This window comes from Cnephaeus nilssonii (genome assembly GCF_951640355.1).
Source record: "Cnephaeus nilssonii genome assembly, chromosome: 3".
Classification (NCBI taxonomy): domain Eukaryota; kingdom Metazoa; phylum Chordata; class Mammalia; order Chiroptera; family Vespertilionidae; genus Cnephaeus; species Cnephaeus nilssonii.
In genome coordinates, this window is record NC_137074.1 from 44,882,002 (window position 1) to 44,894,407 (window position 12,406).

The window sequence follows — 12,406 nt, forward strand, 5'->3', positions numbered from 1 at the left end:
GTTGCTATGATCAGGCAGTTCTGAGTGTTTTTAAAACATGGTCATTTTCCTCCTCCTATGGCCAGAAGCACAGAGACATTTTTCTCCATCCTCATAGTGAAAACCCGCTGATGTTTCCTGGAGGTAAAAATAAAGAAAGGGTGAGAACCCCCTTAAGGCTGGACCCACTTGTATTCTCTAATTTACAAGCCTCCAGCAATTGGCCAATGACAGTGTAAACACTTTCCTTCCAGAACTGGTTCCAGGGATGGCTTATGCTCCTGGGCATTTGACTCCAATCAGCTGTGATCATCTGTATCCACTGTCTATCTCTCCAGTTCAGGGCAGAAGTTTGCCCTATGATGGATCTAAGAAGAGTTGTTGATTTTCAGTTTGTTGAGCTTTTTTCCTCTTTTGCTCTTTGTCTTAGTTGGGGTTCTTCTAGAAGCACAAGAACTTGATGCAGGTGGTTATTGTGAGAGGTAATCCCTGGGGACAGAAGCCAGGGATTGGGTAAAGTGATTCCAGGATGGGAGAAAAGCCAATTAAAGGTGTAGCTTTAGCCTGCTTGTGGGGGTGGTGGGGTGGGGTGGGGTAGCTAGACACTGCTTTAACACATTTTCACCACAGCCTTGGAACAGCACCCAGGTAGTTCTGACTCTGGTTTTCAGACCACTTGTCTGTCAAAGAAGTGGCTGCCAAGAATGGGAGTCCGAGGCTCTATTTGCAGGTGGCCATGATGGGCTGGGCAGCCAGGGCTGGTCACTCTTCTCTCTGGGGCTCAGCTTTCCTTAAGCTCATGGAAGGTATTTTACCCTCAAATAGACAAATGATTGTCTATGGAGGCAAACCTCGGCAGCCCAGGTGGATGATATGAGGCCTGAAGGCAAGTGGGTTTTCATGGAAATTGTGAAACAAACTGTCCCTTTGAAAACTTGGAAGGTTTTCTTTTAGTTCTTTTGACTTTACACATTTCTTCTGATTCTTTCTAAGAGGTTCATTTTATTGTCCTTTTAATGAGATCTTTACTCTCTGGAAAGGTGTTCTCAGCAGGCCAACTCTGAGTCTGAGTAGCAGCTGGCTCTGGACTTTATACTTCCTTTCACTTCCTACAGGGTCATTGGCTTTCATGGCAGAAGTTGTATGTGAGTCTCTGGGGACAGTTGAGCTGAGGGTTAGATAGCAGGTGTGATAGGAATATACCTCTCTGCCTGGCATGGATTCTTCAGTGACAATTCTGTTCTCTGAGTCCACCTACATACTTCTTGGGAGGGAGTCTAGTGCAGTTCAGCATCAGATGCTGCCTGAGACTGGCCCTGGGCTACCTGTTAGGAACTGCAAAACAATCCTCAGTTGGCAGCTGCCTGTGCTGGACCTGGATGCATGTAGGAGGGGTTGCATTGACAACCAAAGCCGACTGCCTTCAATTTCAGGCCTGGGACAAGTCAGACCTGTCTCCACCTAGACAACTGCCCACAGGCTCAGCCACTGAAAGAGCCTTGGGTAGAGCACGAGTTGGGTGAGGGAGGGCCTTAGGGAGTCATCAGCATGGAGCTAATAGAGTTCACCAGGCTAATGCAGAATCAGGTTTGGCTGTGCAGTGGGAGAGTTCAGCACAGGGACAATGGTGGCTACCCCTGTAATCCTCGCACTGAAGGCAAACAATTCAGTTTTGGCCTTTATGTTTGGCATCCATCAAGCTTGACTGGAATTTTTTAAGAAAAATTTCAGCTTGGTCCCAGGCTGAATGCCATCGAAAGAGCCTGGACCTTGGGCAAGTTGGTGAGTGGGGTCTCAGGGAGCCGTCAGTGTGGAGCTAATAGAGTTCACCAGGCTAATGCAGATTTATGTTTGGTTGTGTGGGGAGAGGGCTAAACACAGGAACAATGGCTGTGTGGGAGGAGGATTCAATACATAGGCAGTGGCAGCCATCCCTCCAGCCCTTGCATGGAAGCCACACAACTCAGGGAAGTCTCTCCCGGTATGTCTCTGGCACCCCCATCCCCAGCAGCCACCGTCCCTTCCCCAGAACCCAAGGTGAGTGTCTGCAAGCAAGACTTTGTGCACTGGCCCTTTAAGAGAAGCCTGGATTTCCAGCAGACTTCTGTCTTACCCTCTCACCTGGACAGACAGAGGATTCCCTGCAGATTTTCACGGCCAGATGGTACATGGGATCCTCTTCCCAGCACCAGTATTCTGGACTGGGGAGCTTGGCATGGGGCTGAGACCCCTTGCTCCTCAGGGGGAACCTCTGCAGCCGAGATATCCCTCCAGATCCTCAACTGCCGCATGTGGGTATGGGACCAGCCCCTTTTGCATCTCTGCATACCCTCAGTTATAGGACTTCTGTTCAGCTAGTTTTCAGATGATTATCCTGGTTGGTTGTTCTATCATTTAGTTATAATTTTGATGTGTTCATGGGAGGAGGTGAGTACAGTATCTACCTACTCTGCCCTCCTGACCAGAACCCCCTGTTCTTTGATATTTGTAAGACAACTGTCTAATTCTGTTTTCCCTTGACTTTTCTGTTCCTTATTATAAGCAGTTGTGATGATCTGTACTGTGCAGTTTAGGGACAGTGAGTGGAACCAGCCCCTTCCATTACATTCCAGAATGTTGTGATCTCAGTACTTCCCTTCTCCTCCAGGCTGACCTTATGCCAAGAGGTAGTCATAACTGGAATAGTGGTTCTTCTGATGTGCTCAGGGCCTCAGCCCAGAGAGTACAACCTTAGAGGAGCAGCGTGAAGACCCCGTCTCAATAGTTTCCTGTGCCTCCTGCCTTTAGCAACCCATTCCTGCTTTCATTGGACTTAGTGTGGCATCAGAAGTTTGAGTCCTGGCTCTGCCACTTATTAGAGAGGTCATTCCAGAGTCTGGGAGGTAAAGATATGTCTCCTAGTCCAGAATGTATTTCTCTGCACTCTGAAGCCTTGACTCGGGAGAAATGGATTTAGGTTAGGAATCATCCAGCCTCATTGTTTTCCAGATCAGTCACCTTGAAATTTTCTGTTGAAGAGATATTTAACATGTAAGTAAAATTTTTGCTATATCAAGGAATGATTTTTGTTTTTCTCCTTAAATCAAATCAAGTCACTCCATTTTATACCACCTGTAAGCTAATTTTTTGCAGGTATGGCAAAAAAAAAAAATTATAGAAATAAACTAGAGGCCCAGTGCATGAATTCATGTTAAGCTTTGTGCTAGACTTATCTGTGAAAGATCATGTGATATTCTGAAAATGGGTGTATACCTAACATTATGAAACTGGACTTTTGCTCTAGTTATTGCAAATCTATCTTGGCTTTGGTTTCTGCAACTTGTAAAACACGGGGGCTGGACTATTGCAGGTATGGCAAAAAAAGTTTCATTTACTAAAGCTTGGTAATGGCTATCCAGTACAGTGATGAAATGGTTCTGAAGTTACACCCGGACTCAGAGAGAAGGGTTTCAGCATTTATTAGCAAGGTCAGTCTCAGGCAAGAATAGAAGAGAACATCACTTGTCATCCCAGAATTAGATTATCCTGTAGATTCATTCCAGCTCTGAACTGCTGAAAGTCTAAATTTACCCATGGCCCCTTTAGAGAATTGACCTGTGCTTTGTTGCTTCGGGAAATCCTTCCTCTATCCCTACTGTCTTTTCAGGAACACTTTAACCAACCACTGGTAAAAGCCTAGAGGTCACCACATCACACTGTATGATTGAGTAAGTCACTTCTACCCCGTGGTTCTCAGTGACATGAGAGGAGGTCACAAGGTCTTTTCCAAAAAAACAAATCTGTGATTCTATCATATTGGAGTTACAACGCCTGATTAAAAAAAAAAAAAAAAAAGTAGTTAGAGTGTATCCGTGTAGTTTTAAAAGGGCCGTAATTTCCTTTTGTTCTTCTTTGCCCTCAAATCTCAAATCTCAAATCTCAAATCTCAAATCATATGCATAGTCTCCCCGCTTCCCTGTCCTTTGGACCAGGCTGGCCTGGGGCAGTTGTGTTTGTTAAATGAAAGACACAAAGCAGAGGCTGAGGGCAATGGGCAGGGAGTGCAAAGGATCAATCAAGGTTACATTTTGGGGAAAAATAACCATTTGAGGAGTCAAGAGGCAGGGTATGTGGCCATGCTCTGAAGATAAAGGATAAAAAGAATGGTCTTAAATCCAGCAGAAAGTAGAAGAAAGTGTGGGGGAAATGACCTGTGTATGGTTGGGGCCAGTGTGCGGAAATCATTAAATGTCTGGGTTCTGATCCAGTATTGGCACCAATTTGCTGTGTGACCTTGGGCAGGAGAGCTCTTTCCTCTGGGTCTCAGTTTTTTTGTTTGTTTGTTTTGTGTGTTTTTTTTACATATAATAATCAGAGGAAAAGAAAGCAAGTTTTTTTCTTATTGTTAATCCTCACCTGAGGATATTTTTTCATTGATTTTTAGAGAAAGTAGAAGGGAGGGGGAGAGAAACATCGATGTGACTGGAATTGAACCTGGAATCCTTCAGTCTGATGCTCTATCCACTGAGAAAAACCAGTTAGGGCAAGAGAGCAGGTTGATTCCTAAGGGCTGTCCCCCAACCCCCACGTGAACGATTATGTATAGGATGGACTGTCCTGGGAGGGAATGAAAAGGGGGAGGGTGTTTCTACCTTCCACACAGAACATGTTAAAGTCTAGAGAGCCTGAGAACACAGGCCAAGCATATCTGGGACACAGTAACTGTAGTGGGGCTTCCAAGGACACAGTGTCCTGCTTATCTTATCTCCCCCATTTGAATTTGAACTTCAAAGGGACAGAGCTTACTTACTAGAATCTCAGAGTTTTTGAGTTAGAAGCGACTGTAAAGATCATCTAGTCCCATCCTTCACCCCCAGAATGAGAATTCTATCTTTTTCTTTTTTTTTTTATCGGCTCCCACAGGTGGTTGCATACTGCCCCAAGATAATTTACATAGTGGAAGGCAGAATTAAATAATCCTTTCATTCAGCCAGGAGATTTTACTAGAGCAAACCATGAGGTAAGGGTTTTAAGACAGTCCCTGGACTGTGAACACCATTTTCAGCTGCTTCTCATGGAAGGGGGTGGGTGGAGACATGGCATATATTGGAGTCACATAGGCCTGGCTGGGTTCAGTCTCACCTGTGCTGCTGACTAGCTGGATGGCTTTGAACTAGGTACCCTAGCTCTCTATGATGCTCACCTACAAAATACCAGTTATGATCCCCCTCAGAGGACTGTGGTGAGGGTTCATCTGGTGCATGAGACAAGTGTCCGATACATGTTACCCCACCCCCTGGGTCTGCATAAGGGTTTGAGCATCTATAGGGGTAGGAACTGTTTCTTAGTCAATTGTACTTGTCCCAGTGCTGAGCTTAGTGTTTTGTGTGGTATGAAATGAAAGGAAAATTAAATAAAAACTAATTAAGAGCCAGAGGCATGGATATATGAACAGACTGATAAATGTCAGAGGGGAGGGGATGGGGGGCCTGGGTGAAAGAAAGTGAAGGGATTAGCCAAAGAACATATGTGCATAGCCCACGGATAGACAAAAGTGTGGTGAAGGCTGGGGGGGAGGGGGCGGGCGCGGGAAGGGCTGGGTGGAGATGGGCAAAAGGGGGAAAATGGGGGACATTTGTAATACTGTCAGTAATAAAAAGAAAGCTAACTTACTGGTGCCCCAAGAATGTAGAGCAGAGCTCTGTACTCAGGCATCTCTTAGCAAGGGCTGTTCACAAACTAGCAAAACTCTGCTGCCCTCTGTCCTCAGAAGAAAGGCTTGCTCTGTGTACTCCGGTCTGACACTGAATATGACGTGCCAAATAGAAACTGAAACTACCTTTGTCTCTTGTTTGTGCATCAAGTAAAACGGAAAGCTCCTCACTAAACATGAACTCCAAGCCTCAAGAGAAAATAATTTTGGATGTTGGAGCATGGGAGCAGAAGTTTCAAGAACTGATGCAGGAGGTGAAACCCCGGCACAGGTGGACCCTGAAGTTGGATGAGACTCTTCAGCCAGACTGTGTGGCCAAAGGGGGGAAGCAATACCAGCAGAAAGCATTTGGCAGGTAGGTGGGCGAGAGTTGGCTTGGCAGTGGGCTTCCCTAGGCAAGGACGCTCCACTCAGCATTGATGGATGCCTTTGAGAGCTTGTTAAAATAACAAATGTCACCAGGCTTCCCATCCTTTTGTGGTCACAGTGTTCTTTAGGATCTAAATAAGACTCGAAGCCTCCATTTTGCTTAACTCTAGGAAGTGTCTTCTTTTATTAGGTTTCCTCCCTAAATATTTCTGCAATTCCCTAAGGAATGCTTCCATGTTCCATAAATCTGTCCTCCTATTCCCTCACCCCCTCATTTGTTCCAATCTAGTATATATGAAATCTGCACCTCCCCCATCAGTCCTGACTGGCTTCCTCAGGCTGCAGCCGCCCTGCTCACCCCCGTTCAGTACCAGCCTGGGACTAGGCCTTCCTTTAAAGCCCCAAGAATTGATGAATGCCAAGCAATCACTTTGAATATTGCTTTGCTGGAAGTCTGAGGATAATAGGAGGGAATGATGCTTCAAGAGGGACATCCAAACCCTAGTCCCTGGAGTCCCTAAGTAGAGCCTTTCTCTTACTGGCCATCTCCCTTTTTAACCTCCAGTGAGTCTCCAAGTTGCAGGAACCAACTTCCTTGCCCAGGTCAGGAAGGTGAGAATTGCACAGGGACCTTCACTGTACTTTCCACCATACTCATTATCCTGCTTCCCTGCCTGCCCCTGCCCTGCCTCAGGTCTCCTCTGCTCCATTCCTTAAGAATTATTAGCCATGCCATGCACTTTCAGACCTCTATTCCCTTGCCCATGATTTCTGCTTGTTTGGCAGGCTCTTTTCTTCTCCCCCACTCCCCCCCCACCCGCCTCTTTATTCATACTCAAGTGCTACTTACTCTTTAAAACATTTTCTGGTCTTCCTAGGCAGAGCAAGGATTCCTCTTCCATTCCCATATGATAATGCATACATATATATACTTCATTAATAATACATTTTCAATAACATTTATATATCATAAATCAGACGCCCTCAAACTACGGCCCGCAGGCCACATGTGGATGTTTTTGCCGTTTTGTTTTTTTACTTCAAAATAAGATATGTGCAGTGTGCATAGGAATTTATTCACAGTTTTTTTTAAACTATAGTCCGGCCCTCCAACTGTCTGAGGGACAGTGAACTGGCCCCCTGTTTAGAAAGTTTGAGGACCCCTGTCATAAATAGAATATATGTGATATATAGAAATGTACAATATTTTTAGTGGCAGAACCCATTATTTAGTGGCAGAACCCATTATTTGGGGCTCTGCAGAACAGTTTTCAAGGCACTGGCCCGAGTCCATGTAAGTCATTCTGCCCTGCTTTTTAAGCCAGTGAGCCATAAGTGTCCCTCTCCATACCAACCAGAGTACCTTGAGGCACTCCCCCAAACAGGAAGGTGTTTGGCTTGTTCAGATGACTGGACTTGATAGTTATTCTGAGATGGGAAAAGCAACTTATCAGCATATCTTTGGAAAAATGTCAACCAGATTTTGAAAAGCATTTTGTAGTTTACAAAGTGTTTTCATATATACTGTCTCATTTTATGATGAATATTTTTTATTTGATGGACATAAAAATTGAGGCTTTGAGTAAGGAAGTGCTTTTTTTCTAAGGTCCCCCAGATGTAAACCAAAACCTATGTATTATGGTCCCAGGTCCTAAGTCTGTTTTCCTAGGTGCAGGACTAGAGGTGTTACTCATTGGAGGTGATATGGTATAGTAGGTAAATAAACAAGGTTGGTTTCAAATGGCCGGGGACTAAAACATGACTCTACTTCTACTTACTTTGTATGTTCTTGAGCAAGTTGTGTATCCCTTATGATTCAACTTCCTCATCTGGATATTGGGCTCAATGATGCCTTGTCAGAGGGGGTCTTCAGTGCCTGCTTCAAAATAGGTACAGTAGTCCTCCCTTATGTACGGTTTCACTTTCTGTGGCTTTAGTTAACCACAGTCAATTGCGGTCCAAAAACATTAAATGGCAAATTCCAGAATTAAACAATTCATTAGTTTTAAATCATTTGTTTTCTTGCCCTGACTGGTTTGGCTCAGTGGATAGAGCGTCAGCCTGTGGACTGAAAGGTCCTAGGCTCGATTCCGGTCAAGGGCATGTACCTTGGTTGTGGGCACATCCCCAGTAGGGTGTGGGCAGGAGGCAACTGATTGATGTTTCTCTCTCATCGATGTTTCTAACTCTCTATCCCTCTCCCTTCCTCTCTGTAAAAAAATCAATAAAATATACATTTTTTAAAAATCATTTGCTTTCTGAGTAGGGTGGTAAAATCTTGTGAAGTCTCACTCTAACCCAGCCAGGATATGATTCCCCCCTTTGTCCAGCATCTCCACACTGTATATGCTCCCTGCCCATCAGTCACCCACTACCATCTTGACTATCAGATCAACTGTCATGGTGTGGCAATGCTTGTGTTCAAGTACCCTTAGTTTACTTAATAAGTGCAAGGCAGTAGTGCTGGCAATTCAGATAATGCCAAAGAAAAGTTGTAAAGTGCTTTTTCTTTAAGTGAAAAGGTGAAACTTCTAGACTTAATAAGGAAATAAACCATATGCTGAGGTTGCTATGACTTATGATAAGAATGAATCTTCTATCCATGGACTTGTGAGGAAGGAAAAAGAAATTTGTGCTAGTTTTGCTGTCACACCTCTGACTGCAAAACTTTTGGCCTCAGTCCATGGTAAGTGGTAAGTTAATATGGAAAAGGCATTGGCTTTGTGGGTGGAAGACATAAACAGGAAATGTATTCCAATTGACTGCAATGTGTTTTGCCAGAAAGCATTGAGCATATACAAAGACTTAAGCAAGGGAATCCCTGAAACGAGGGACACCAAGCCATTTACTGCAAGTAAGGAATGGTTTTACAGATTCAGGACTAGGTTTGGGCTGAAAAATATAAAAATTACTGGAGAGTATTGTTATAATTGTTCTATTTTATTGTTAGTTATTGTTGTCAATCTCTTACTGTGCCTAATTTATAAATTAAATTTTATCATAGGTATGTATGTATAGGAAAAAAGTATATATAAGGTTGATATCATCTGTGATTTCAGGCATCCACTATGGGGAGGTCACATATCCCCCACAGATAATAAGGGATTACTGTACCTTATAAGAGTTTTCTGTGAACATTGTGAGGACCAAATTTTGCTGGCAGATGGCAGAAATATTTTCCCTCTGAAATATCCAGAGATATTTTACTGGCCAAGAGGTAGACTTGGAACTATGTATGGGTGGAAGCTCAGTGGGTCACAGGGAAAAGCTTTATTTGAAACACAGTTTCTCTTATTTTTATTTGTCAATTTGTCAGTATCACATGCACTTTTTCAAACTGTAAGGGATCTTAAAGACCAAGGCAGGACCATTTCCCTCAGGTCAACAATAGCTGAAAGAACAATGGGCTTCTTCCTTCTGTCTACAGGTTCCGGTGTTCCTCATGCAGGCGAAATTGGGCTTCCGCCCAGGTGCAGGTCCTATGTCATATGTACCTGCAGCCCCGAGAGTCCCAGGGCCATGTGCTTATGCGGCTCTTTGCTCAGAGGTGCCAGAAGTGTTCCGGGGCTCAATTTGAGAAGCCTGAGTTCTCCATCGAAAGTGCCATGAGGATTTTGAACAATCTGGTGTACCGCATTTGGGAGAGATGCTACGGAAATGGCATCAGGAAGTTCTCAGAGATACCAGTGATCCCGGAATTGCCTTTGGAAGGGTCCCATGACATGGCCAATTGTGAGGCTTGCAATCTGGGCTTCTGTGTATTGAGCTTACAAAACTGCATGACAAAACCATCCAACTCCCCTTTCTCCTTCATGGAGATTGGGAGCTTTGATGACATATGCAGCCAAACCCAAGCCATGAACCAGTCAGCTAAGGCAAAAGAGGCTCAAAGGAGTGGGGATTCCTGTGAGCATAAGAGATCAGGGCCAGGCCATGCCACTGCTGGAACCCACATGCCTGGGACAGGTCCTCAGCCCAAACGGGAGGCAGGCCGACAACCGACACCAGGGTCAGACCAGCAGGCTGCACGTAGAACAGGGTCACAGCCCATCCAAGTATCAAGGTCACTTCCCTCAGGGTGGACAGCTCTACAGCCCACACGAGCAGTAGGCTCATTATCCTCACAAGGGGCAAATTCACAATCTGCCCTGAGAACAGGACCACAGACCCCCCAGAAGACATACTCTCAGGCTGTAAGGCAGGTCAGCCAACAGTCTAAACAGGAGACAGTTTCACAAGCCACACAAGGGGCAGGTCTTCAGGCCCCAAAGAAAACAGACCTACAGCCCACACGGAGGGTAAGCCCCACAGCTACACATGGATCTGGAACCTTCAATGGAACTCAAGGTGTCTATAGAAGGCAGGAGAGTTATTTACCCAGAGGGTATGCTCCAGACAGCTCTTCCAGATCCTCTACCAAAATGCCACCAAATAACTCCCTTGGCCTAAATAACTTGTTCAGGTGGGGCTGTGCTGTGTTGCTGATCAGTGTGATTTTGTTGCATCCAAATTGTTTTATATAGAATGATGAAAATAGGCTTGTTTTCTCTTGTTTTAATTTTGTGGTAATCAATGAACTAGCTGCCATTTTAATGTGACAAAGAATTTGCTTTGAGACCAAGCAAAGTCAAGTTTGTAGACTAAGCACTGGTTTCCTTTACTTCCTTTGCAGATAGTTTAAAACATGTCCTAGCAGATAATAATTCTAATAATAAATATTTGTTAAATGACTAAAAGGTGTTTGTCCATTTACTTACTCATTTACTCATTGGTATCTATATATAGACTGTATCTTCACAAGGACTTAGGGTCATGAGTGTTATTAGAAAGTTATTCAGGGGAACAGGTTGGAGGTGGAAGAGAGCATAAGAGGGGATAAAGGCTGATGGGGAAAAACACACAAAAAATGATGATAAAGGCCACTCTTCTATCTTATGGTGGAAATAAAGTATTTTTCCCTAAAAACTGACAAACAAACAAAATAGAAAGTTATTCTATAAGCTGAATATAGAGGATTAAACACATGTACTAGTATTTCCCTCTGATCTCTCTTGAAACCCCACTGACAGTAAAAGAAGAAAAAAGACACCAATATATAGGGCAAAGAGAATGGGTTGAAGCTAGAAAACTGATGGACTAGTGATAGGCAAGTGACTTAGCAGAGTAGAGAGATCTGAAATAGAAGTTAGGCAAGGGAAAACTGAAATGCAAAGCAATTTATGTGACTTGACTTCAGAAGGGCTCAAAACCTGTATGCAATAAGAAGATCTGAAAGTGGGACCTTGGAAGGCTGAAGTAGAAGGACTGGCTGAAAGCCTGTATTCCAAGTTTCTTTCCCCCATTTCCATGTGGCCTGGTAACCATTCTTAACTTACTTCAGGGAAGATGGGGGTTCACACTCTGAAGACACTGACACAGAGGGACTCTGGGCTCCGGGACTCAGGCACAGCTAAGACAAGAAATGCCACACAGCAATCAGAAAGACGGTGAAAGTCTACATGCTGACTAGTGGGACTCCCTTAGTCACTACCAAACCTAGGAACCAGCCTTACATCCTACCCACCCACCCCTCAAATACACAGGAGAATGAATGATACCTCTTTCAGAAAAAAAAATGCATATAGTAAAATGGGTGGGGGGGTCATGGGGAGATTCCTCCAATGGACTGGCCATCTCAGATAGCTAAAACCCCACAGAGCCTCCATTCAGCTTTTTAATGTCTTGCATTTGCATTTGGACATATAGCCAAGGGAATATCAAATATTTGATGAATCCCCTAATGTGAAGGAAAAAAAAATCAGAAAAAAGAGAAGATTCAAGGATAATAAAAAATATTTAAAAAGTAAAACTATTCTTTATATCTCAGAAAGATAGTAGAAGGTATAGTATTTATGAAAAAAAAAAGGATATGATCCTCTGGGACAACCTCAGGTGTGGCATCTACCTGTGACTGGAGGCATCGACAAGCCATCAGCAGGCAATGCTCCCAGAAGCCAGGGAAATGGGTACTCTAGTTCTGAAGGAGGGATCTGGGCATCACACCACAGTCTCCACTGCAATCCACATCGTAAACCACTGGAATCTAGTTGCTTGGTATAAAAAGTTCACTGCATCTGGGAAAGGATCATCCGGGATTTTTTTCTTCCTGAAAAAGCATTCAAGAGAGAAATTTAGTGGGCAAACTAATCACACACACACACACACACACACACACACACACACACACACCACCCTCTAACCCCCCACCCCCACTCCCAACTGCATCTGGCCTTGGGATGGCAACTGGATAAGCATGATCTCCCTTTACTACACATTCTTGATTCTCCTTACCTTGCCACCTCTGCTGTTTAGGTGGCTTAACTAATG

General features: G+C 44.2%; 1 protein-coding gene across 1 annotated transcript; it reads left to right on the forward strand.

Moving 5' to 3' along the window:
• The first annotated feature begins 5,755 nt into the window (after window positions 1-5,755).
• RTP4 (receptor transporter protein 4) lies at window positions 5,756-10,770 on the forward strand. The gene is made up of 2 exons (XM_079763178.1): window positions 5,756-6,026; window positions 9,468-10,770. The coding sequence occupies exons 1-2, from the start codon at window positions 5,848-5,850 to the stop codon at window positions 10,561-10,563; spliced, it is 1,275 nt and encodes a 424-aa protein (XP_079619304.1). The 5' UTR covers window positions 5,756-5,847; the 3' UTR covers window positions 10,564-10,770.
• The last annotated feature ends 1,636 nt before the right edge of the window (window positions 10,771-12,406 follow it).

Coding starts and splice junctions, on each gene's coding strand:
- RTP4 (XM_079763178.1), top strand. CDS start 5,848: ATGAACTCCAAGCCTCAAGAGAAAATAATTTTGGATGTTGGAGCATGG. Junction 6,027..9,467: donor CAGCAGAAAGCATTTGGCAG/GTAGGTGGGCGA, acceptor TTCTGTCTACAG/GTTCCGGTGTTCCTCATGCA.